The sequence below is a fragment of the Aspergillus chevalieri genome, chromosome 7 (assembly GCF_016861735.1).
Source record: "Aspergillus chevalieri M1 DNA, chromosome 7, nearly complete sequence".
In the NCBI taxonomy this organism is placed as follows: Eukaryota; Fungi; Ascomycota; class Eurotiomycetes; order Eurotiales; family Aspergillaceae; genus Aspergillus; species Aspergillus chevalieri.
The window spans coordinates 2,569,374-2,594,995 of NC_057368.1; the positions used below are offsets into that span (position 1 = coordinate 2,569,374).

The window sequence follows — 25,622 nt, forward strand, 5'->3', positions numbered from 1 at the left end:
ACTAATTATGGCATATTGAAGGCGAAATCACGTTGTTAATTGAAGTGGTGTGATGTACAGATGCTTGATGAACGAGAAGCCCAGGTTAATACCCGTGTTGTAACTGCTGTGGGTAAAAAATAATCGCATATTCAACATTCATGTCAGGCTATTGGTTGAAAAACGCAAAAGGCAACAGCGAGGCAAGACGTACCTGGAGACATTTGAGCTTATCGCGTGTCTTCGAAAGGAGCCATTCCCTCCAAGTTCCCAACGTACGCAGGAGAATTTTTCCTTTTGCTGGTCCCTGCACAATGATTTCTCCAAAAATCTCGATACAGTATCACATTTACCACCCATATTTCAGATGACCTGACTAATGATCAGAGGCAGATTGTGCTGTGTGTAATGGCTACCCAAAGTTCAAGGCTGCACGTCTACGGCTGGATGCCATAAAAAGAACGAATTCGATGATATTAGAAGTTATTAGCTTGGCCTACTTGCGCATTGTAGAGCTACCTGACATTTCACGGATTTGCGAAAATCATGCCATTGATATTGGCATCACCTCCGCCAACAACCTCGTGCATTCCAGACCCTCTCAAGCTCGGTGGCAAGCTCGACGAAACCTTTGAGGTTGTACAGAGACCTATTGCAAAGCCAGTCTCATCAAAATCCCATATATCATCTTCATGTAGTTATCCCATGCTCGTGAATAGTCTCAAGGACAGTTGTAAACCACTGCCGTATAACCCCTGGATCCTCCTGCTTTGCCCGTTGATATGATATTCGCCGGTTGAACCATGTTTTTAGCTCTGGATGTCGCTTGATAAAGGTAGATGCCCAGTTGACCCAAGGGTTGCAGTAGGTGTTTATTCTTGAAGTAAAATCTGTGCAATTTGATGCAAGAATTCTGGTCTAATTGAAAATCCCCGTTCACCTGCATCTAGCAGTCACTTGACAAGAGTTTTTTCTTGAATCTCTGTCAATTTATGGCCATTTGCGCAGGTTTCAGTGCGTGATTTGATACCAGAGAGCCGCTCGCAAAAGGTAGTCTCAGGCACTCCAAATATTGCAGCAGCCCTCTTTTTTATTTGATTTTTTGATCTTCATATGCAGAAATGGCCATTTGAATGCGGGATTTCTTGGTTAGAGGCATTTTGTATGAAAAGGATGGGAGAATTGTTGAAATGCTTCAAATATTTGGTGGTCGCGGAGAAACCGCGCGGTTCGGCCGTGGAATATGTTAGCAACAACAACAACAGCAATTAGATGTGCGCAGGGCTATGCATCTTCTGATGACGCGCTAGTACTTTATAAGCTATTCTTCACCAGATACACTCATTTCGAATCAGTTTGCTTACTGAGGCAACATATTCAGTATGGCCTTTATCATGGACATTCCGATTGAATTGATTGTTTATGTTTTTGGCCACCTTTCCCCTCCTGATGGCCTCAGCCTTGCCGCGACCTGCAGGAAACTTTGCGATGCCTGGCAGAAACACACAAACACCATCTACAATCTCATTAGCCACACCATCCAATGCGAATATGATGCAAGGAGACTCCTGGCTGATCAAGGAATCCTACCAGTTGAGTCTGCCATGACAGTTCCAGGTTTTCTGCAACTCCGTCGGAATGCTCATGTCATTGAAAAGATCGTTGATAAATTTGGCTGCAGGTTTATAGCTCCTATCTGTTGTCATTTAGGTATGTCTGTTCTCTATCAAACCAATTTTTATCTCTCTAATTCAAGTAACTAGTTGACCCAGTGGACTATGGGTTCTATGGTGGCGGGCCCCGGCCACCATACTTGACACCCACTGAGCGCCCTCGTTTCATCCGCATTGTATATAGAATCTGGGGATTATTCCTTCTTAGCTCAGATGCAAGACATCAAAGACTCAAGAGCTATAAGATGAAAGACCTGCTCTCTCTTGAGGATATAGGTCCTGGCTATGAACCTCAACCAATTGACATCATCACATCAGTAATCATGGCTGAGGAGGAACAGCCTAATGGGATAGGCTTAACAATACCAAAGATCAATTACAAAATATATGTTGATGAAATTTTGAACAAGGTACGGGATGCAATTGACCATGCCTCTCAATATGCATATGGTTGCTCTCGCCAAGAATTTCATGGATGGGATGAAGGTGGATGGTGGAGGGGACCAATTTCTCTTGTTGATGACTGTCATCCTATATTCAAAGATATACTGATAAGTGCTGAAGATACAAGTGGAGAGCGCTTGGTCCCGGTGGACGAGGTCTGGTATGATACATCGGACAGAGAAATGATGGATTAAATTGGGTGAAACCCGATTTTGTGGTCACTATCAAATTCACGATATATGTGCTGAGATATTCCGTCTAATATTAACCCAACCACAGTAGCGTTAGATGGACTCTCAGGGACCACGGACATTAACACGTCCCTCATCAAGACCGTTGAAGTCGGGATGAAACTTGGAAAGAAGCTACAGATCGGCCGAGCCTCTTTGGATTGTCATAAAATGGAGATGCTCTCTACTACAGTAGTTTCACGCGCATCCCATAAATTTCTGCATGGGCTGCCCGGGAGAAAAAAAGAAGCTTCGGTCGCTGTATCGATCTGTATTTCTCTCTCTTTTCTTTTAATGTGCTTACTTGATCTATTTTCGTATGATATTGAATAGAGGGAGTGATTGAGGCAGAATGATAGTCGAACTCAAGGATGGCGAGATCATAAAGAGCTCGTTCTTGCACACATAAGGGGATCAAATACTCGCCTTAGCTCGTGTATGATAGGCGAGAGAGTAAACAATTATCCTTCCTTTGTTCCTTTGGATGATTTCCTATAGTCTTCTGTCTCCATACGGTGGTCGTGCAGTCAGCAGGACGAAATTCCTACTCCAGAAAGATAAATAGGGTCATAATTGTCTCTAGAGGAACGTGAGGCAAAGACAAATTAAAAATAATAGTCAAGTCAAGTGAAACAATTCCTACTTACGCCAAATCCTCTCTAAAACACTGTTCTGTTGCGTGGTCCTGGTCACCACTGATCACCTCAACATCCACACTTGAATCTCTCAATCACCTGCACCCAACTAGAAATCACCCAATCATCACCCTTAGAGCGGCAATGAGAAACGAGCAAAAACAATTATTGCTCAGTGATGAGCACTGTTTAAAAAAAAATAAACAAAAACATACAACAGCCGGGATTCGCTGGTGGTCACCCACCCAACTACTAACCGGCCGGCGTGTGGCTTAAGTACGGCTGAGCGGACGGGAAGCCCTGTTTTCCACACCCTATGGTCGTATGTACTGAAACATACTTCAAGGCGAAATATATGGGGAAAATGTTGATATCAACAGAGTATATCGAAAGGATCTGTACATAAGGGACATACTCGTCCATTTTGTTGCGGATATATGCTTCAAAGTTGAAGGACTTATTCTTATCTAAATTCACCATCTCCTTCTGCGGATCGAGTGGATATTTAGATTCCAGCATGATGAGAATGGTGAATGCGCTAACAGCAACCCGCAGTTCGAGAAAATGCTCGTCCTCTCAGTCGCACCCTCCTGGTGCATACGAGGCCTCCAAGCCGCCGCAAACTTCACAGGCCTTGACCTCCAAATCCCCAAACAACCACCTATCCCCCAAACCTCGTAAACGCCTTCCAAGCCCTCGGTGATGAATTCGTCGAACACCCGTTGCACGGCGCATCGGCCGCTTGGCTTGCGCATCTCGGTATCCTGAAATATGCCTGGCAGTCGGGTATTGATACCGCGCTGATTCTGAAGAATGATGTGGATTGAGGTGTATCGCTGCGCAAACAGACGGTGAGGATCGCGGAAGCTGTAGGAATTTAACGTATTCGCATACCGAGAGTGCGAACACTTTGTATGGTCATGCTTGGGATGTCCTTTGGATCGGGCACTGCGGGGAGTATTGGGAAGATTAGGTTGAGATGATCGTTTACGAATACTCGGGTGCTTGTCCGCACGATAAGTACCTTGGCTGGGCCAAGAATAATATCGAGCGCCTTCCTGACCACCGACGAAATGTGTACTGGTCCATGAACCCCGTGTGCTCTTTCGCGTACGGTGTATCCGGCGAGCGCGAGAGGAAAATCCTGACGCACCTCGGCGGGTTTTGGACTGTATCTCTGTTGTGCCAGAGGTCATACATCAGTATTTCCCTGTGGAGTCCTTTCGGGTGAAGAGTGTGGTAGATGTTGGGAACGGGAGGCGCAGGGGGCTGTTTATGAGTCGTTTGAAAGTGCCATGGGTGGGACAGAGAATATCCTTGAAAGTGCACGGTGTCATGCGTTATGGGGCAGGTCTTGTTTGAGGGAGTGATTAGTCTTTTTTGCATATTATAGTACATAATGATGATTATGCATATGTCCCTTTTATCAGCTCGTTTTATAAACTCCCCCAGCCACAGAACTTCTTTCCGATTCTGATAGCAGCACCAGAGATGATTCCCCATGTGCTTGCATTTACTGCAACTTGCACGCTCATCATAAGCGCCATCTTCCCAACGTAGGTAACAATATCAGTTCGAGAACCGCCCCCGCCCCATGCTCCAAGCGCGCGAACGTCAGAGCGGAGGGCAGAAGACGAACTTCGCGATGAGAGAAACGAGGATGCCAGAGAACGGAGATAGAGAGATTCGAGCGGAAGGAATATCACAGTTGTCAGGATCGATGCGAGATGCGAGGCGAGGGAGTCGACTGGGTGGGAAGATAGAATTGTTACCCTATGTGCAGGAGATCCGGGTGGTCCGGTGAGTTGTCGAGGGTGCGCATTTGGCGCTGGGGGAGGGAGTTCCGGGTTTGAGCGGTTTTCATCGTCGTATTCGGGACCAAGGGGGTCATTTAAAGCTTCTTCTAGCGTTTGTACCTCGTTATTGTCGGTCAGTATGTTTGCAAGACCTGAGTCAGCTTCTGCTGGCTGAGCTTGGGAGGTAGGAGCAGACGGAGCATCAGGCAAGATTTGAGAAGCCCCTGCAGTCACATTAGATAAACCGTCGCTGTCCACTGCATCATTCACTATCGTGGCCAGATGTTGGTCCGTGTTGGACAGAAGAGAGTCGAGGAATTCCGTGACTGATCTGCGATCTGCTGGGGCGTCGCCCAAATTGGCATTCCTGGGTCGAATGTTTGCCTGTCCTTGATTGTGTGCATTGCGGTTTCCCAGGAGTTCCAGCTGCATTGTGATGATGTCTGAGTTCTGATGGATCAATGAAGCACGTACTCGAGGCGAAGTCGGAGGGGATGTTTCGGGTGAGGATGGTCGGGAGAAAAGGGTGTTGGAACGTGAGAATCGTCGATTTTCATCTTGATCTCGAGGTGGTTCGGCATCGGTTATTTGATGTGTCTCATCTTCATTCGAAGCAGCGTTTGCACCTTCCAACGGGGGCATGTCCGAGAAGATGTCAGTGCTCATCGCGTCAGGCGACTGCGAGACCCGGTTGTCTTCATTTTGCAGAATACGATCTCCATGAAAACTGCTTCCGGGTCCGGAGGTTTGCACAGAAAGATTTGGAGCGGTCGAACTAGGCCAAGCATCCCCATGCCCGGGAGTTCGTTCTGCTAGTGGTTGTGGACGCTCTCGGGTCTGGTTGGTCCGGGTTTGCGCTGCTCCTAGCTCATTTTGCAATTCTTCAATGCACTGACGTAAGGATTCAATTTTCTCTTCTCCCTGGGGAGCGTTGCCTGGACGACTCGGTGCTTGTGACCGTTTAAAGCCAAACCATGAGAGTGCCCAATTCCGAAGAACAGATAATTCATACTTGATATCTTCGTAAAGTGTCAAACTACCACGGCGGTTCTCTTCTTCTGATCTGCGGCCGAGCGTAGGCACCATCCAGTCAATGAGGTCGTTCTCAAAAGCCACGCGGATAGAGAGCTCATCAGCAAGGCTAGGCTTTGGTAGCCGCCGGCGGATCAACCTGTATAGTCGAATTTCAATTATGGGGCGCAAGTAGACGTATAAGTAAACCAAAAGCGAGGGTGTCTTCAAGATACCCAGGAAAAGGTTAGCCATCGAGCCAAAAGAAAGGTTTGCCGGCAAAGAGAGGAGCTGTGTCGGTGCAAGTTCGCCGAATGGCACGAAGAAACTAGCGCTCGGCATGCAGTATGGGTGGACAAGGTGCAGAGATTGTAGAAGAGAGTACATGTATGTCTGTACGGCTAGCACCAGTAAAGCTCCTCTCGTCCTGCCATGTATTAGTAGCAGTCCCATGAACCGAGAAACTTTAGCACTTACGCATAGTGTACTGTGGTGAACGAAGCCCGTATTATCTTAGTGCAGAACTCGTTAGGAGAATATTGAGTTAGATGACTCTGTAGAAAGACAATCAATCGCTCTAAAGGATGGTGCCGACAGATGGACAGGCAGGTTGACACTGTCCACGCAGGGATCCCAGCAAAGTAGAAACCGGCGACTCCGATAGAATTACGCTCATAGTTTATGATATGCATCAAAGGGACATGAGTGTAGCTTTTGAATGTCTAAGCTTGGGATCAGTCTGCAAATTCTAAGCACGCCAGCCAAGGCAAACTCACCTGTATCCGCCCTGCAAGTGATGATGTCCACCACGAACCCAGGAACACAGACACCTGATCTAAGGTTGCCATAACCAATCCATAGTCGTTCTCGGCAGCTATCATGTTGATTTTCTGCTGTTCATTGGGCGCTCCGTCACCCCCATCTTCGCCGCTAACGACAATGCCCATAGTTGACAAGATGTCATTCTTGGCCTTTCGCAACTCTTTCCCGAGTGCCTTGGATTCAGGATTCACCGGATGGCCTCGGTCATCGTAGCGCTGCACATAGCCATCCGCATGGATACTGGACTCCCGCTGCCCGGCAGTCGACTCATTTGGGGGACTGGGAGCATGCTCCGGAGGTTCGTATGGGGATCGGCCCTTAAACAGTCAATATAAGTTAAAAGGCCGGTGTATGAGATCATGGAAAAAATGTCATTGATACAACGAACTATCCTCGGAAACAGCCTCTGGGAGTACAATAGAACGAAGGCACATCGAAGATCTCGAAAGCTACACAAGTAGAAAATATGGAGAGGAGCCTACCAAAGCGAGCCGATTCAGATAAGCCTGTCGCCCCATTGTGCAACTTGACTCGGATCACCGTCAACGAAGTATCGAGGTATTCATGGCACCATGTAGCTCAGGTACAAAAGAGGGTAAGAAACCGCGACAAATCAGCAGTATCAAGCCATTATCGTTGATGATGCATGTTTGTCGAAGAACACCGCGGGCGCTGTAATCACGCGGCGCTTGCCGCGTTTGAGCGGACATGCCAACTTTATCTCAGCCGCGGTGCAAACAGCCCAAACAGTGCAAATAGTCCAAAACACATCGAAAAAAAGATGAAAAGTTCCCCGGTTGAAGCTGTGAACATCCAGACATTAGCGACGCTGGTTTGTCGCACTTGATTTACAGCTCATTTCTCGTGAACCTTAGGATGGCGCGATAGTTTCCCAGTAATTCTGACCTTGAAATAACCCAAATCACCATGTCGAAAGCCGTCGTGAAGACGACCTTTGAGGCGTCGCGGACCCTTCGCCCCATATACACTGGAGGAAGCACTGCGCTGGATGCCAGTGGCCGTTTGTTGGCCGCATGTGTCGGCGAGGATGCCCTGATTGTGGATCTTGAGACTGGCGATCAGCTTGTCAGTCTGGAGGGGGTGAGTTTCCAATTCTGCAGAGTAACGATTTGCGCAGACTGACGGTGGCTTAGGATGGAGAAATAATTACCAGTCTAGCGAGTACGTCTTTTCATGTGAGGAAATGGGAACAAAATAGTTACTGACCCTTACAGTTACACCCTCAGCCTCTCATATCATTACCTGCTCGCGATCTATGTCGATGCAGATTCACGCCCTCACACGTCTTGACGAATCTTCGCAATTTGAAGCGACGCTTGTCAGATCCCTCAAACCTCACACCGCACCTGTCGTGACCACCGCAGTCGATGCTACCGGCACGTTGTTGGCTACTGGTGCAGCAGATGGATCCGTCAAAGTCTGGGATATCCGGGGAGGTTTTGCGACGCACACGTTCCACGGTCACGGAGGCGTTGTATCGGCATTGTGCTTCTTCGAGGTTCCCACGAGTGATAGTGACAACAAGTCTACCTCCAAGAAGAAGAAATCCAAGAAGGGCGCCGATTCCGATGACGAAGACATGGCGGACGCCGCCGCCGGCTCAACCACTGGATTCCGTCTTGCTTCCGGAAGTGAGGAGGGTAGGGTGCGCATCTGGGATCTGAACAAAAGGAAGTCTCTCGCCAACCTCGAATCTCATGTTTCTGTTGTGAGGGGCCTGTCATATTCGCCTTCGGAGAATGCACTACTGTCGGCTAGTCGTGACAAGACTGTGATTGTTTGGGATGTGCGCACATGGAAGACACGCAGAATTATTCCTGTTCTGGAGAGTGTCGAAGCTGCATCTTTCGTTGCGGACAGCGGGCTGTGCATGATCGGTGGAGAGAATGGTAGACTCCGTGTGTGGGACTGCGATCGAGGAAGCGAAGTCACTGAGGAGCAGGAACCTGCAGCGGAGTTCGAATCCGTCGTTGCTATTCAGTATACTCCTGGCATGCCGTTTGTGATGACTGTCCACGCCGATCAGACCATCCGCATTCACTCTCTGAAATCCCTGTCCGACTTCAAGCCTGGTTCGACCCTCGAGCCGTTAACCGTTACTAGGCGCATTTCCGGCAACGACGACGAAATCATTGACCTTGCATACGTTGGACCTGACCGGTCCATGCTGGCCCTGGCCACAAACACTGAGAGCATCAGAGTGGTGTCGGTAGGCCCGTCTGAAGACCGGCCATCAGTCTATGGGGAGGAGTATTTCGGGGCGGATGTCACTCACCTAGAGGGCCACGAGGACATTATCATCTGTCTTGATGTGGATTGGTCCGGTCACTGGCTGGCAACGGGTGCAAAGGATAACACAGCCCGTCTGTGGCGCCTTGATCCCAAGACGTCTTCGTATACCTGCTTCGCAATCTTCACAGGTCACGCCGAATCCCTCGGAGGTATCGCTCTCCCACACGTACCGCCACCTGTCGGCACCCCTGCCTACAAAGATCCATTGAACCACCCGCCTTCGTTCATGCTCACCGGTTCGCAAGACCGCACCATCAAGCGATGGGATACAGCCAAGCTCGCCCCGCTCACGTCTTCAAAGCCCCATTCCGCAAAAGCTGCCTTTACTCGGAAAGCGCACGAAAAGGATATCAACGCTCTTGATATCAGCCCCACTTCTACCTTGTTTGCCTCGGCCTCGCAGGATCGTACAGTGAAGATCTGGTCCGCTGATGACGGCACCACGATCGGTCTCCTCCGTGGTCACAAGAGAGGTGTTTGGTCTGTCCGCTTCTCGCCCAAGGACACACCCATCCTCAACACCGAAAACCGCACCAGCACCAACCGCGGCTTGATTCTTACTGGATCTGGAGACAAGACCGTCAAGATCTGGAGCTTAGCAGACTACAGCTGTCTGCTGACTTTCGAGGGCCACACCAACAGCGTTCTCAAGGTGCTCTGGCTCCCTCCTCCAGACCTTTCCAAGAAAGACGACGACGATGAAGACGACGACCAAGCACAACAATCCGGCAACACCGCTGCCGCACAGGTCCGTCCCCTCGTCGCATCAGCCGCCGCCGACGGTCTTGTCAAGGTCTGGTCCCCTTACACCGGCGAGCTCGAAACTACCCTCGACAACCACACAGACCGCGTCTGGGCCCTCACCAGCCCTACCCCCTCCGGCTCCCGCGCAGATGCTAAACCCTCTGACAACAACAGCAACAACAAGAAGAACAACATCACCAACACCTACCCCTACGCCCTCGCCTCCGGCTCCGCAGACGCAACAGTAACCTTCTGGACAGACACCACCTCCGCCACCTACACGGCTTCTGTAAACGCCAACTCCCTCCGCATCGAACAAGACCAACAACTCCAGAACTACATCCGCGCCGGCGCCTACCGCGAAGCAATCACCCTCGCCCTCCAACTCAACCACCCAGGCCGTCTCCTCTCTCTCTTCAACGAGGCCGTCGACGCCGCTGACGATCCTTACGCTACGCAAGAAGATCGTGACGCCCGCGCGAATAGTCTAACAGGTGACCCTTCCATCGACGAGGTCCTGCAGACGCTCGACCCGTCGAATCTGCGGACTCTCCTCCTTCGTCTGAGGGATTGGAATACGAATGCGCGGACGGCGCGTGTCTCGCAGCGGATTCTGTTCGCGCTGTTCCGCTCATACCCGGCCTCGACGTTCGTCGAGCTCGCGAAGTCGAGTATGGCGAAAAGAGGCGGTGATAGGGCTACCGCGGCCGGTATGGAGGATATCCTGCAGGCGCTGGCGGCGTATACGGAACGGCATTATCGGCGGATCGAGGAGTTGGCAGATGATAGTTATCTGGTCGAGTGGGTGTTGGGAGAGATGGATGGGGGTGTTGGATTGGGTGGGCTTGGAGAGCCTGTGTCTGGGGTTAATGGGGAGGAGAAGGATGTGCTTATGTTGGGGGCATGAAGTGATTTTGTGATGTCTATGGCGCATTTCTGGAGTATTTATTTTGCATTGTTGTGATATTGACATTGGGAATATATAAAAGCAATTATAGACGTTTGTTTCGCATCGGCCCTAGACAGTCTACAGTATTGAAATCGAACAGGATAGTCGTTGAACCATATTTTCGACATGCCAGCAAGGGTATCAATTGCATATAAACAATCCAAAGCATGAATATAATACAAGAAAATTGTTATGAAATGCTGCCATTGTGTTGGATAGAATCCATCCTCATCTATAACTACCCCAAGGCTTGACCTATCGGTCATCACGTCTCCTCCTGTGCGAATCGCGGTCACTATCGCGGTCCCGATCCCGGTCACGTCTGGAAGACGAATGCCTCGAACTGTACCGGTCGTCGTCACGGTACCGATGACGCCTTTCCCTGTCTCTGTCCCTGTCGCGCTCCCTCTCCCTCTCACGATCCCTCGTACTATCACGGTCCCGGCCCCGGTCCCGATAGTATCGATTATCGTTGTCTCTCCGATCACGTCTCAAATGGCGATCACCAGACGAGCTCCTGTCTCTATCCCGTCGCGAGGACCCCTTCCGTCTTTCGTAACGGTCGTCATCGTCGTAGTCATGTCTTTTGTAGTCACGATCGCGGTCCCGGTCCCGATCCCGATCGCGCCCACTCTTTTCCAGATTGCGATCCCGTCGCTCCTTCCACTCATCATCCTTGTCGACTTTCCGGGCCTTGGCTTCTTTCTGGAGAGCGCTGAGCTCTTCCTCGGTTATGTATTCCCCTGTCTGCTTGTTTCTCATCATCACGGGCATATAAACACCTTCAGTACTCCCGCCACCTTCCTTCTCGGCATTTCGAGCACCCTTGCGCATCGCCGATTTGCCCCAAGCGCCGAGTTCCATCTCCGCGCCTTTACCGCCAGAGGCATCTTTCGCTCCGATCCCAAGGAATCCTGGTCGTCGTTCCGGGATGCGCGGACGGATGGGATTCGCCGTCGAGCCGTAATTCCCCCTCCCAATTGACTGTCCGTCTTTCCAACCCATACCCCGTAGTAGCGCTGCACCGAATTCCTCCACGGGAATCGCATTGTACTGGTCTAATGTCGCAGGCTCAGGCCGCGCTTCAACATCAGCGCGGAAGGAGGTCGTCTCATCATATCGCGGCCCAGTATCTCCCCCCTCATCGCGTTTCGCAGACTCAATAATCAAATCTGACCCCTGTAGCTCCCCATTAGTCTCCCGAATAAGAGCTTGCAGCGCAATCTCATCCTCCGTCCGCGGTTTCCGCTCCTCAGTAGCAGGCGCCAGTTCCTTATCCGCATCTTTCATCTCTCTATCCTCATCCCCATCCGCCTTCTTGTCTCCAGACGGCTGCGCAAAACTAATACCGTACGCCATACTCGGCCCCTCCCTCTCAACATTATCCCCAGCCGTCTCACCCCTCTTCTCAGCCTCGCGTATCGCCTGCACCTCCTTCGGCAACAGATTCTTCCCCCGCGCCCGGATATTTACCCCCGGCCGCTCGCGCCAATTATTCCCGCTGACAACGGGTATAACCAGTTTCTCCTTTTCGGCGCTGATCTTGGTGCCGTCCGCCGCGATCGCTGCACCGGTATGCGTGTCGAAGCCTGTTACCGCTTCGGCGGCTGGGAGGGTTTCCTCGTCGTTGTCGGAGTCGGAGTCATGGTGGAGATGGTGTGGACGGCGGGGGAGGGCACGGTTTTGGGTGGAGGGGTCGCGGGAGGAGGGTTTGAGGTTGAAGGAGGGCTTTTTGAGTTGGGAGGTACTTGAGAGGGAGAGGGAGAAGGGCTTTTGGGGGGGATTCGCGTCTTCGGGTGGTGGCATTGTGGATGCCTTGCGTTTTCCTTTTGATTAGATATGATAATCGAGTTCAAATATTTGCATGGCAGGTCATAGTAGAAGAGAAAGTTATTCGATTAAAGAGAGAAGGCAAATGAACGAGTCTGGAGCTTTGGAGCTATGAGGCGGCTCAGAGCGGTGGCGACCTCGAAATCTAAACGCGCGCTTGAATCGGCAACTATGAGCACTCTCCCTTATTAAAAAAGAAAATTATACAACGAAGATTGCAATACAATCACTATTTACTCCGTATACACTTCGTAATCATTGTTCTTGTTGGATTGAATTCATTCCAATAGCCGGTCGGGTACACTGTGAAGGTACTCCGGTTCTTAATCGCATTATCAATACATGTGTTGGTACCAAAGAGTAAACTATTGCTCCAACGCCTGCGAGGACCTACATGCCAGTAGATCCAAGGAGAAGCGTGGCCAAATACACGAAAACAAAGGCGCAAAAGTAAGGTGAGTCGGGGAGGAGAGATAGTGAAGTAAAGACAACAGGTGAGGCGGGACGGAGAAATCAGGGTGTAGCAGTATCATAACATTGCATCGCGGATCGAGTGTAGCAAACGGGAAAGAGGATCAAAAGAAGGGGGTTTAAAAAGCGTTCGTGGAAAAACAATATGTACAATCGAAGCATAAAAGAGGAAGGTGAGGAGGATAACAGCCCAAGCGGATGGAAGTCTCAGCTCGTAGCAGTTTGAGCCGGTGGAGCATTGGGGCTTTTGTTGGAACCCGGAACAGTGGTCCCTTGAGCGCTGTTCGTACGCTGTGCCTGTGGAGTTGCGCTTCGACTCTGTTGGGTAACGGCTCCGTTCATGGCAGGTGACCCAACATTCACACGGTTCTGCTGGGCAGTCTGCGGGACTCGCATCATAGGCGAATATCCTTGCGTTTGAGGTACCTGCATGCCAGGCCCGCCGTTGGCTCCCGCTTGAGACTGATGGAAGTCGGGCGACACTTGATAATTGGCTTGAACGCTGCCAATGTTACCCGCAGCGGCGTTCATGGCGGCTTGAGACATGCGCTGTTGTTGCTGCTGCTGATACTGGTGTAAACGCTCTGTGGCCAACTTTGTCACTTGTTCGGGAGGCATGTTCGGATGAGCCCGTTGGATTTGGCTTTGAATGTTGCTGATGGTCGGAACCAATCCACTGGAAAGCGGGTTCGGTTGTCCCATCCGAGGAGAAGGCGTAGAGACCCCCTGGGGAGTGCCGTTGTGGAAGGATGGGCTTTGCATTCCACCATTAGCCTGAAGCGCCGCCATCATAGCGGGATTGTTCGGCGTGCCGTTGACGTTTGGCATGTTAAGATTAGGAGAGTGAGATCCCTGCGGCCCAAACTGCTGTTGATTATGAAATTGCTGCTGAGCTTGCTGTGGCTGTTGTTGTCGAGACTGCAGAATACGTTGCTGCTCTTGAAGACGATTCGCCTCCCGGATCACTCGTGCGTTATCCGGAGAAGTCTGCATCGGCATTCCGGGTCGGCCACCAGCGGCTTGCTGCATCCCCGCTTGGGGCATCATCTTCATCGCCATCTGATTGGAAGGCATAGCGCCATTGACTGGTGCGCCACCAGGCATTCCTTGCATGGGACGACCTTGGTTGACACCGACACCAGCCGCCATGCCATTAGGCACCCCATTCGGTGCGCCGTTTGGCAATCCGGGGGCGCCATTAGGCATGCCGTTTGGATTTCTTCCGGGTTGGCCGTTAATCATCGGTTGTTGATTGGGCATTTGGCCCGCACGTTGGGCAGCCAGGTTCGCCTGTTTCGAGTTAGCAGGCATCCTGTTGTGTTAGAAAAACTAAAACCTACCCTTTGTTGCGCAATCATCTGCTGCCGGTATTGTTCTTGCCTCTCTTGCAGCTTCATTTCCCGTTCATACTTCAGCCGACTGAACTCAGCGGGCGTCGTGATTGGGGGCTTCGGTTGATTGGCCTCGTTGACCTTTCTCATAGAAGCCAGGTGAGAAGCTAGTGGATAGATGTTAGTGAATCAATTCCGGTAAAGAAACGAACTCGATACTTACCATGTTGCTGCTTTTGAAGCATAGTCTCCCGCTTCTTGGCCAACTTGCGCATTGCGTCGAGCAACGTAATGTGCTTAGAAGACCGTCGGCGGTCGACTCGAAGGGGCTGTGTTGTCCTCCTACGGACCGGCGGTGCGTTTGGCTGCTGTGCCTGCTGTTGTTGGGCGGCCTGCTGTTGTGCGAGCACGTTGCGCTGGGCCGTCTCCAGCCTTTGATGGTAAGCCCGGAAATACGGTGTCTTAGACATGTCCGCTGGCAACCCTTCCAGCCCTATCCATCGCTCAAAGCATTCCCACGGTGTTCTTCTCTCCGCACCAGATGTGAACGGTGATGACGGCGAGAGACAGCTGGAAATGAGCGACCAGTTGTACGGATACTCCTTTACAAGGCGCCGTAGCTCATCGTCCTCTGCGTACGTCCACTGGGACGACTGCCTTGATTCGAAGAACCCGACAGACGGCATAGGATGTTCGGTCGGCGGTCGGAAAGAATGACCTGGGTGAATCCGATCGCGAATAGGCTGGTTTTCCGGTCGGAATAGGGCAACATTGGTCTGTTCCGGTGTCCACTCTAGCAAAACTGGTTCCTCTGGCTCGTATTGCGAATATTCGTACCGGCTTCGCTTTCTGGGCGGGCCTTCTTCACTGAACCGGATCTTGCCAGTCGCATACTTGGAAACTGGGAGAATATCCGTCTTCCAGGCAGCATCTGGAGGGGCCTTGAAGGTCGGAAGCTTCGTATCAGGAGCGATTTCGACAGGTGTGTAGATGGGAAGTTCATTGAGGATCTTCTCGGCAGCCGGTGTCATATCAAGGGAGAATGTAAATTCGTCTGACCCCAATGAGAAGATAGCTGCGGGCGCAACAGTATCATGCAAGTCATGGCGCGGTTCGTCATTGAAAGCTTCGTCCACGGAATCTTCCTCTGTTGACGGAACCAAGTCTGGAGTAGGATGAGAGACGCCTGCCATCGTTTCGTCGCCCATTTCGGGAGGCGAGGCCATGTCGGTCTTCTGGTCGTGACTTCCCTCCGCCTGCACCTTCCGAGATGGAATCTTTGCCTGTACACGCAGCAATGCCTGGTGCTCAGGGTCACTGTTAACATATTCGGCGCACCAGTCCGCACAGCATTTGGCAGCTGCAATCTTCCATTTGCGTTCTTCCCGAAAGTCGGTTCGCATCCACTTCATGTGGTCCAAGAGGACGTCCCAGTGAGTCCCTTGGCGCGGAGGCTCAATGGAACGCTTGTACTGGCGTAAAGGCCATCTGTTGGCATTCTGCAGGGCGTAAATTCGACGAAGAGTACGGCAATCCATTTGTTCCTGGTACTCGACGAGATGGTTGCTAGTGCTCAGTGTCTTGTGCGCAGACGCAACAAGCGTGCTGAGGTTGGTGCCTCGAGGAGGAGCGTAAGCCTTGCTTTGAAATAGGGTGAATAGATAGTCCTGCTCCTCGTTCAGCCTAACCAAATCGCCGACATTTTGGCGCACAAGATCCAATGAATCAGCTTTTTCTTGCTGTTGCTGCTGTAGTTGCTGCTGCTTCGGGAATACAACGGTCGAGAGTCTACTCCTTTCCTTTTCACGGTCCTTGCGATCCTTGAAGCGCATTCGAGCCGGGGATTCGGGCGGGCTTTTCTCCGGGGTCATGACAGTCCGTGGCGACTCTTTCTCAGATGGAGAAACCGTAGGCTTTGGTGTCTCTCCTAAGATTTCAGATACAGACTTGTGGCGAATGGCACCAGAAGAGACTCTCGTAGTCATCCTTTCCGGAGGCGGCCCAGGCGTTGTTTGAGCTTTTTTCAATGTCGTAGGGGCGGACGGCGTCGCCTTTGCAGCTGCATCGACAGGCGGCCGTGGTGTTTCTGGCTGTGTCGGGGCCAAAGCGTCATTCACTGGTTCAATCACTCCATCAGGCTTCGTCACTTCAGAAGGCAGTGGTTCTGGTTGGTCCTTTGGCGCACTTGGAGTTGAGACCTGAATGACTTCGTTCGAAGATGGAATATTATCACTGGCAGGGTCACCAATAGACTTGCTGGCAGTAATCGTGTCTTGTTGGATGGATTGCGCCTCCTCCAAGCGAAGCTGTTCGTCCGGCGTCGATGGAACCAGGCTGGGCGGTGCCTGCACAGAAGTATCATGCTTCGGCTTATGGATGGCATCTTTCGCAGCGGCAATCGCTTCTTCAGCAGGACTAGTGTCGGGAGAGGTAGTAGTAGGAATAGAGGTGTGGCCGGAATAGTGACCAGCCGAAGAGACAGGAGAGAGAGGTTGCTGATCGGGAGGATGGCCGGGATGCCCTAGAGCAAGCGACGGACGCTTGTCATGGATTTTCTCAGGAAGAGCGGCCGTGGGAGTCGGCCCAGCCGAATCGAAACCATGAGTGCTCTGAGGCGTTCCCGGCACAGAAACCTTTCGCTCTGAGATGGATAATTGGGCGGGATGAGTACCTGCAGAAGACGGCACGCCAGCTTGCTGCACAGTTTCGGGGGCAGGACCCGGCGCGTGAGACTGAAGTAGGCCAGGTTGCTCAGCATGTGCGACAGGCCTATCCCCTGCTGGGGGATGCTGGTGTGCCTTGTCGACAGCAGCCCCGACAGGCGCGGGAACACCATCTAATTGCGTCGATGGTCCTTTCGCGCCCAAGTCAGCCGCTGGGGGCCCTGCCTCCTTGGCCTCTGGCCGTGGTAAGAGAGCAGCATAGTTGGGGAGAGGTGGAAGAGTAGATTCGTCAAAGTAGCGACCTCTGTACGAATTAGCATGTATAGAACACAACAAATAGTATACAAATTAAGGAGCAAAGGAAAAGCAAAGTAATACAAAATAAGCAGACTTACTTGGCCAGGTCGTTGGCGTCTAAAAACGCCTGCTCCTTGTGATGTCGCGAATCGGTCGGAGCGCCGTCGGTCGCGCCGGCTAAGCCCACGGTCGCAAAGTAGAGCTCACTCAATTTGCGCTTCCGCGACAACAAACAACGTCTTGAAATAATTCTCCGTCAGCAACCAATGCATGAAAATAGACAATCTTAACATAAATCGATAGAGAAAAATTCGTAGAACTCAGAAAAATTAATACATACGCGATTTCATCGTTCTTGGACCGGAGGAGCTCGTCACGGAGCATGGAGCCTATTTCGCCAGCACAACATCCGATTAAGGCGCTAAAAACGAGGGGGATGGGTTGAGCGAGGTCATCCAGATGGAAAAAGTCGCTCAGAATTGATAAAAAGGAGGATGTGGTGGTGTTATGCGATGCTGAAATCCAAACGCGAAGTGCTCGCCTTGAAGGGTTTTTTTTTCCTCTTTTTTTTTCTTTCGTTCGGGGCAGTCGTTGGGGACTTGGTCAACGGGAGAGGGAGAGATGAGTGTATGGTATGGTATGGTAAAGGATAGGGGGATGGCTGGATTCGACCTTAGGAATGGTGGTATCGTTACGTATTGAACCCTTTTGCGACCGGAATCTTGCTGCCTGAGGTGTTAATAATTCTTGCCTCAGGGAGTTATGTAACTTTATGACTCGATGATGACTACATTTTATACTACCGCGGCCTGAGGCAGTCACACCGCTTTCGAATCAGGCATTAAGGCTACAAAGTATCACCGCCTGGCTATCGCATGGCAGAAAAAAGTTGCAGCTAGAGAGCATTCCAGAACAACTCTACCCAAAGAGACAAATCTCATTCATTCTTTTTTCATTATGGCTAAACGCAAGAGAGAGGAAACCGCCAAGGACGTCCAGTCCTCTGACAAATCGTCCAAGGCCATTAAGCCCGCGACAAGCCAAGAATCCTCGTTTGACCCAGTCATCACAGTGCAAATCGTGACGGGCTCCTACGAGAGAGTGCTGCATGGGTTTACTGCTGGGGTTTCTGCAACTGCTTTTACTTCAGAAGACACAAAAGAGTCCGCTGTTGGATCGTCGCATGTGCAATTCGCCGATACGTTCCTGTTCGAAGCACATTCTTCGGCCATTCGGTGTCTCGCCTTGTCTCCTGCACCCAAGCCCGATTCGACAGAGCCTCCTCGTGTGATCCTCGCCAGTGGTAGTACCGATGAGCGCATCAACCTGTACTCAGTCTCTGCTGCGCCTCCAGCCGTGAATGATCAGTATCCGTCCATTCCGACTCTCGCAGGAAGCAAGGTTCTCGAGAACCCGAAAAATCGCGAACTAGGCTCCCTCCTACACCATTCCGCCAGCATCTCTGGGCTGCACTTCCCATCGCGTTCGAAGCTCTTGACCTGTGCCGATGACAACACCATTTCCGTTTCGAAGACTCGCGATTGGACCGTCGTGTCGACGATCAAGGCTCCACGCCCCAAGGTCCAAGGGAGACCTAGCGGTGATACTGCGCCTCCGGGAGGATCACCCTCTGGCGTTAACGACTTCGCAGTGCACCCGAGTATGAAACTGATGCTCAGTGTCGGAAGGGGAGAAAAATGCATGAGACTGTGGAACTTGGTGACGGGAAAGAAGGCCGGTGTGTTGAACTTTACCAGGGAAATGCTCCAATCCGTCAAGGAGGGCAAATGGAGCTCAGGTGAAGGCCGGAAGATTGAATGGAACTCGAAGGGCGAAGAATTCGCCGTCGCATTCGAGTGGGGTGCTGTGGTTTTTGGAATTGTAAATTGTCCTTGGCATACAAGCAATGGCACACTAAGCTAACTGGTGACAGGACTCTACCCCGACATGCAGAGTTATGCCCAACCCACGGAGTAAACTTCACCAGATGAAGTATGTCACCGTTGACCCGTCGGTTGAGGACGCGAGTGACTTGCTTACCATTTCAACGGAAGATGGACGAGTCATCTTCTATTCTACAACGAAGCTACGGGAGCCTGAAAACGATCCTGACTCGTCTATTCCTTTTGCGGAACCCATTGCTCAGCTTGGGGGTAGGGCAAATGGTCTGCCTGGGCGTATCAAGGACTTTGAGGTCTTCAGTCTGAAAAATGAGCCAACGGTTAAGAAGGATGCCTTCCTTGTGGTGACTGCAAACAGTGACGGGGCCGTCCGCGTCTGGCTGGTGGATGGCAAGGAACTCAAAGAGCAAAATGACTCGGAGAAGGCCCCGACTGTTTCTCAGGTTGGCAAGCTTCTGAACACGTATGAGACCGGAAACCGGATCACCTGTATGAAGGCGTTTGTGATGCTGCCTGCCGAGGATCAGTCGACGCTGGAGGACTTGGATGACGAGGAAGACGAAGAGGGCGAGGAGGAGGAATCATCGGATGAAGAGAGTGATGCTGAGTAGATGTATGTCCTATATACCCTATTTTTCATAGACCTGTATCAATTCGATAAAAGTTATGCCTCTCATCTATAGAAAAGAAGTATCAACTCGCAATCTCCCACAGTTGTCCTACTGATGACCCGTGACTCACCACCGACGGTATTGTAGCTAGGCAAAAAGATATAGAAAAATTTGAAAAAAATAAAATAGAGTCAAGGAGAGTCACAATAAATATATAAGCTCTACATTCCCCTGAAAAATATTATACACCATCCAAGACTAACAATACCATTGACTATACTCACGTACTGCTACTCTGCTAACTACTGCTACACTCGCTCCACTGCACAAAACCCCACCACCGCCGAGCAAAGCGTATCGTATCGCCTCCCGCTCCCAATACAGCAAATTTCCTCCATTTTCAATTCTCGACTACTTTGACTACTGACACCACCACTACTAAGAGGCTCTTAACGACCTCCCTTCCATTTCCTCCGTCGTCTTTCTCTGCCACTCCCGGTCAGAGCGCTCTGCCACCATCAGCAGAATTTTTTTATCGACACCACCGCAAATATGGCTACCAACGGCGATTTTTCCGACGAGGAGTCCCAGCCCGGCTCGCCCATGCTCAACGCCAACGGCCAGGAGGATATTGAGGAGCAAGAGCCTCTCGAGCCCCAAGAGAAGAAGCCTCGCAAGTCGGCCATGAAGAAGGGCTCCGCGCCCGCTCCCCAGCCTCAGCGACCAGAACTGCCCGAGCAGCCGAACCCAGACACGCTCGACCTGTCCACACTCAACCCCCTCACCCCTGAGATTATCGCACGTCAGGCGACCATCAACATCGGTACCATCGGTCACGTCGCTCACGGAAAGTCCACCGTTGTCAAGGCCATCTCTGAGGTGCAGACCGTCCGTTTCAAGAACGAGTTGGAGCGGAATATCACCATCAAGCTGGGTTATGCCAACGCCAAGATCTACAAGTGCGACAGTCCCGAGTGCCCTCGCCCGACATGCTTCAAGAGTTTCAAGAGTGAGAAGGAGGTCGACCCGCCATGTGAGAGAGAGGGCTGCACTGGCCGCTACAGGCTGTTGAGACATGTTTCGTAAGTTTACTTCTGCGGTATTCATATTTGGGTGTGATTTACTGACATTCTAGGTTCGTCGACTGCCCCGGACACGATATTCTGATGAGTACCATGTTGTCAGGTGCTGCTGTCATGGACGCTGCCCTTCTGTTGATTGCCGGAAACGAAACCTGCCCCCAGCCCCAGACCTCGGAGCACTTGGCTGCTATTGAGATCATGAAGCTCAGTCATATCATTATCCTGCAAAACAAGGTTGACTTGATGAGGGAAGACGGAGCTTTGCAGCACTACCAGTCCATCCTGAAGTTTATTCGGGGTACTGTTGCCGACGGATCCCCCATTATCCCCATTTCCGCGCAGCTCAAGTACAACATCGACGCTGTCAACGAGTACCTCGTCTCGCACATACCCGTTCCCCTCCGTGACTTCACCGCCTCGCCTCACATGATGGTTATTCGGTCGTTCGACGTTAACAAGCCTGGTGCGGAGATTGACGAGCTCAAGGGTGGTGTTGCTGGTGGTTCGATCTTGACCGGTGTGCTCAAGTTGGGTGACGAGATTGAGATCCGTCCCGGTCTGGTCACCAAGGACGAACACGGCAAGATCCAGTGCCGTCCCATCTTCTCGCGTGTTGTGTCGCTTTTCGCCGAGCACAATGACCTCAAGTTCGCCGTTCCTGGTGGTTTGATCGGTGTTGGTACTCGTGTCGACCCTACTCTCTGCCGTGCGGACCGTCTCGTTGGTTTCGTCCTGGGTCACCGTGGCCGTCTGCCCGCCATCTACACCGAACTGGAAGTCAACTACTTCTTGCTGCGTCGTCTGCTGGGTGTCAAGACTGCCGATGGCAAGCAGGCCAAGGTTGCCAAGCTGACCAAGAACGAGGTTCTCATGGTCAACATCGGGTCGACGGCCACCGGTGCCAAGGTTGTTGGTGTCAAGGCTGATGCCGCCAAGCTCAGCTTGACCAGCCCGGCATGCACAGAGGTTGGAGAGAAGATTGCCATCAGTCGGAGAATTGACAAGCACTGGCGTTTGATCGGATGGGCAAACATTGTTGCGTAAGTACTCTTCACGAGGAGTCCCAGAATGATTGCTAATTGAATCTAGTGGTAACACCCTCGAGCCCATCTTGAGCTAAGCAATTTGCTGCACTTTACGAAAAGAGAAAGAAAAGGATGGGAAAAGTTCACGGTTACGAAGGAGTTGATGCGAGCATTTAGTATTACCCCGGTATAGAGAATGCAGTCCATTCTTGGTTCATTCCATGTTGAAAGAATTCACAAGGTAGTGACTTTGATTACCTCCAAAGCCTCTCGCAGGCCAGAGCCGGGTGTCTGGCAGCATGGTTTGGACGGTTTGGACGATGAGACGGTGAAGTAGCGGATCTACTTGTTGACGCGTGTTATGAAGTTGCTATGAAAAGATTTCTTGCTGTTCTATGTTGTCTTATAATACTTCCATGTCCGGTCTTGATTATATATTTCGTCCCGTAGCCGTAGCCAACGCTGCCTTTCTCACCCATCATCAGGAAACAATATAGACAAAATGACACTATAGATATTCCAGTAAAATATTATTATCCAGACAAATCCAGCATATCTACCCTGTTCTTCGACCTCGTATGTCAGGCTGACTGCTTAGTCACCCTGGACTCGTTTCCCGAAGAGGACACAACGCCTTTTCACGTCCAACTTCATCGCAGCGTCTTCCAACAATCGCGTTGCTGTTGTCCGTCATGTGGATACTCGAGGTAGCTCTTCATTATAATCTTGCTCTTTCTTTCTGGATCTGGCTAACTGTGCGCGTCGATATTGTAGCAATTGGCGCGTCTTTTGGACCGCCCACTCTTCCCATGGAAGACCGTCCTGGTTGGGTTCTCGCTGGGCCAGTACCTGCTGGAGGGATTCCTGTCCTTCCGGCAGTACAAGGTCCTGCAGCGGACCAAGCCCCCCAAGGTTCTCGAGAATGAGGTTTCGCAAAAAGTCTACGATGAGTCTCAGGTATACTTCCACGGCGCGAGGAATGCAACATAGGAATGGGTGGTTGACAATGGCAGGCATACGGCCGTGCAAAAGCCAAGTTCGGCTTCGTCGCTGGTCTCTACGGTCAAGTTCAGAATCTCGCATTTATCTACGGTGACGTGCTCCCCAAGCTCTGGGGTGTTGCCGGTGTCGCGCTCGCTCGGTATCTTCCTGCTCGGTTCCAAGGTGAAATCTGCCAGACGCTGCTGTTTCTCTTCGGGTTCAATATTCTCAGTACGGTTTTGTCGCTTCCGGTCTCGTATTACAGCACGTTCGTTCTAGAGGAGAAGTTCGGGTTCAATAAGCAGACGTTGAAGCTGTGGATCACGGATATGCTCAAGGGCCAGATGCTCGGTGTTGTCTTGGGTACTCCTATCATCAGTGGGATGCTCAAGATTATCCAATTCGCCGGTGACTCGTTCTTCTACTACCTGTGGCTGTTTGGTATGTTCGTTCAGGTCTTCGCCATCACGATCTATCCGATTGCTATCCTGCCGCTGTTCAACAAGCTGTCGCCTTTGCAGCCTGGTGAGCTGAAGACCGGTGTTGAGAACCTCGCTCGGAAGTTGGAGTTCCCGCTTCAGGAATTGTATGTCATCGACGGTAGCAAGCGGAGTGCGCACAGCAATGCGTACTTTTTCGGTCTGCCCTGGAAGAAGCACATTGTTATCTACGACACATTGATTGAGAAGAGCGAGCCGGATGAGGTCGTTGCTGTTCTGGGTCACGAACTTGGTCACTGGAGTTTGAGCCACACTACCAAGCTGTTTGGTATTGCTCAGGTGAGTCTTTTCCCTCAACGTCTTACGGAAATTGCTAATAATGTAGTCTCACATGTTCTACATCTTCGCGCTGTTCTCGGTCTTCATCAACAACAAGTCCTTGTACCAGTCTTTCGGGTTTTTCAACGAACAGCCCATCATGATCGGATTCCTCTTGTTCTCGGATGCCCTAGCACCGATGGACGCCGTGATCAAGCTTTTGATGAACATTCTCAGCCGTCGCTTTGAATTCCAAGCTGGTACGTTTTTCTTCTCGCATCTTTATCGCAACCAACTAACGTAAGCAGACGAATTCGCCCAAAAACTCGGCTACTCCGAGCAACTCGCCAAGTCCCTGCTCAAACTGCAGATTCAGAACTTGAGCACCATGGACGCGGACTGGATGTACGCTAGCTACCACTACTCGCACCCTATTCTCTCCGAGCGTTTGCAGGCGCTGGGCTGGAAGGGTGGAAAGGTTACCAACCTCAAATCTGAGGACAGTGAGGAGCCTGTCAAGGCCGGTGACCGGGAGTTGTGAGCATCGCGATCTAGGTGTCGGATATAGAAGTTGAATAGCTGTGAAGAATGAACTTTTGATTTATGATATAAACTCCTCTATCCCATGCGCCAATTAACCCATGCCAGCACACAAATCACAAATGCGTAATGCCAAACACTTTTCAAGTAAACCAATTCAAGCACTCCTAGCCTTGGCCTTCTTCTCCGCCAACCTCCTCTCCTTCTTCTTCCTTTTCCGCTCCTCCTTATCAACTCCCTCCTCCCCCCCACCGCCTCCCATCCCACCCATATCCATATCCACATCCCCCGCCTCCTCCTTCTCCCCCTCAACAACCCTCTCCTGCTCCTGCCCGGCCTCATACACCCCCTCCCCATTCTCAGTCTCCGGTTCCGGCTCCATCCGAATCATCGTCAAGTCCCGCCCCAGAACCTCCCCCGCAAGCCCCGCCTGCACGCGCTTGAGATTATGCAGGATGAGGTTCGGCGCGGAGGCCGTGGTGCGGCTGACGGGGCCGTGCTCGCTGATGCTGGCGTTGGGTTGCAGCGCGGGGTCTGTGGAGGCGCGGTCAAGGTAGGCGGATAGGAAGGCGTTTGCCATGGATTGGGGGATGGGGGTATTGGTTGTTATGGTTGTTGGGGGGAGGGGGGAGGGGCCGTTGATTGACATTTTCGTGGTTGTCGTAGAGTATAAATTGTAAAGTGACTGTAGTGTTGGTTGGTGTTGAATGCGCAGGGTCAATCGGAAAACGTAGAAAGTGACAAGGTCTCAAGCGCAATGCGATTATAACCAGACCCCTATCACAATAAAGAGGTATGTATGTAGTAGTGCAGTAGTAGTAGAGTGTATCAAAAGAGAAATCATGAAGCCGAAAGATTCTGCGGGTCCGTGCATCTGCGGCGCCGGAGCTTCAATTTTCTCTCCGCCTCCACCACTACCGGCACCACTGTCCACGCCCGCACTCTCGGTCTTGAGAATCAAGTTACCTTGAATACCTTCAACAGAGTCAGCAGTGCTACAATTATATCTGCCGAGACAGCCACCATGTTCTGCCGGAGAATCCTCCCGGCGCTGAGGACGTCGGTCCTGCGAGCCCAGACTCCGTACGTTCACTCACATATACCCATTGCTTCATGAGAATGACAGCTAACAATATCCAGCCTCACCTCCCTCAACCGCTCCTTCTCCTCCCTCCTAACCTCCCGCATCTCTCCCTCTCTGCCGACCACCACCACCGCCATCACACCCAGGACCACACCCACATCCACATTCACCTCGCCATTACAATCACCACTCACATCCGCCCTGAACAGCCAAACCCGGCCCTTCTCAGCAAGTGCCTGCCTCGCGGGAAAGCGAATCACGTATAACCCCTCGCGGAGAGTACAGAAGCGGCGCCATGGGTTCCTGGCGAGACTGCGCACGCGTGGGGGGAGGAAGATTCTGATGAGGAGGAGGGCGAGGGGGAAGAAGGCGTTGAGTTGGTAGGTTCTTCCTCTTAGGGGATGGTTGTGGTATGATTGCGGAGGGAAACGGGTGATTGTATGACGGTCTTT

The 25,622-nt window shown here is 51.5% G+C and overlaps 9 protein-coding genes across 9 annotated transcripts; 5 read left to right on the forward strand and 4 right to left on the reverse strand.

Moving 5' to 3' along the window:
• Positions 1–4,397: 4,397 nt before the first annotated feature.
• On the reverse strand, positions 4,398–7,108 carry ACHE_70871A (uncharacterized protein; the record flags this gene model as incomplete). The annotated part of the gene is made up of 4 exons (XM_043283251.1): positions 4,398–6,195; positions 6,246–6,490; positions 6,545–6,907; positions 7,073–7,108. 4 exons carry the CDS (start codon positions 7,106–7,108, stop codon positions 4,398–4,400), a joined length of 2,442 nt encoding a protein of 813 aa, XP_043140550.1.
• Positions 7,109–7,517: 409 nt separating this feature from the next.
• On the forward strand, positions 7,518–10,554 carry UTP13 (U3 snoRNA-associated protein UTP13; the record flags this gene model as incomplete). Its single annotated transcript, XM_043283253.1, has 3 exons — positions 7,518–7,691; positions 7,745–7,772; positions 7,826–10,554. 3 exons carry the CDS (start codon positions 7,518–7,520, stop codon positions 10,552–10,554), a joined length of 2,931 nt encoding a protein of 976 aa, XP_043140551.1.
• Positions 10,555–10,851: 297 nt separating this feature from the next.
• On the reverse strand, positions 10,852–12,402 carry spp2 (spliceosome ATPase-activating subunit SPP2; the record flags this gene model as incomplete). The annotated part of the gene is made up of 1 exon (XM_043283254.1): positions 10,852–12,402. The coding sequence occupies one exon, from the start codon at positions 12,400–12,402 to the stop codon at positions 10,852–10,854; it is 1,551 nt and encodes a 516-aa protein (XP_043140552.1).
• A 702-nt stretch (positions 12,403–13,104) lies between these two features.
• eaf1 (MYB and HSA domain protein) lies at positions 13,105–17,572 on the reverse strand (the record flags this gene model as incomplete). The annotated part of the gene is made up of 5 exons (XM_043283255.1): positions 13,105–14,187; positions 14,238–14,395; positions 14,452–17,195; positions 17,287–17,427; positions 17,529–17,572. 5 exons carry the CDS (start codon positions 17,570–17,572, stop codon positions 13,105–13,107), a joined length of 4,170 nt encoding a protein of 1,389 aa, XP_043140553.1.
• A 573-nt stretch (positions 17,573–18,145) lies between these two features.
• ACHE_70875S (putative 60S ribosome biogenesis protein Mak11) lies at positions 18,146–19,700 on the forward strand (the record flags this gene model as incomplete). Its single annotated transcript, XM_043283256.1, has 2 exons — positions 18,146–19,069; positions 19,122–19,700. The coding sequence occupies 2 exons, from the start codon at positions 18,146–18,148 to the stop codon at positions 19,698–19,700; spliced, it is 1,503 nt and encodes a 500-aa protein (XP_043140554.1).
• Positions 19,701–20,252: 552 nt separating this feature from the next.
• Positions 20,253–21,902, forward strand: GCD11 (translation initiation factor eIF2 subunit gamma; the record flags this gene model as incomplete). The annotated part of the gene is made up of 3 exons (XM_043283257.1): positions 20,253–20,782; positions 20,836–21,822; positions 21,872–21,902. 3 exons carry the CDS (start codon positions 20,253–20,255, stop codon positions 21,900–21,902), a joined length of 1,548 nt encoding a protein of 515 aa, XP_043140555.1.
• Positions 21,903–22,499: 597 nt separating this feature from the next.
• ACHE_70877S (zinc metalloprotease) lies at positions 22,500–24,087 on the forward strand (the record flags this gene model as incomplete). The annotated part of the gene is made up of 5 exons (XM_043283258.1): positions 22,500–22,514; positions 22,582–22,764; positions 22,821–23,567; positions 23,614–23,806; positions 23,855–24,087. The coding sequence occupies 5 exons, from the start codon at positions 22,500–22,502 to the stop codon at positions 24,085–24,087; spliced, it is 1,371 nt and encodes a 456-aa protein (XP_043140556.1).
• A 156-nt stretch (positions 24,088–24,243) lies between these two features.
• Positions 24,244–24,735, reverse strand: ACHE_70878A (uncharacterized protein; the record flags this gene model as incomplete). The annotated part of the gene is made up of 1 exon (XM_043283259.1): positions 24,244–24,735. The coding sequence occupies one exon, from the start codon at positions 24,733–24,735 to the stop codon at positions 24,244–24,246; it is 492 nt and encodes a 163-aa protein (XP_043140557.1).
• A 375-nt stretch (positions 24,736–25,110) lies between these two features.
• ACHE_70879S (mitochondrial 54S ribosomal protein bL34m) lies at positions 25,111–25,554 on the forward strand (the record flags this gene model as incomplete). The annotated part of the gene is made up of 2 exons (XM_043283260.1): positions 25,111–25,169; positions 25,227–25,554. 2 exons carry the CDS (start codon positions 25,111–25,113, stop codon positions 25,552–25,554), a joined length of 387 nt encoding a protein of 128 aa, XP_043140558.1.
• Between the last annotated feature and the right edge of the window lie 68 nt (positions 25,555–25,622).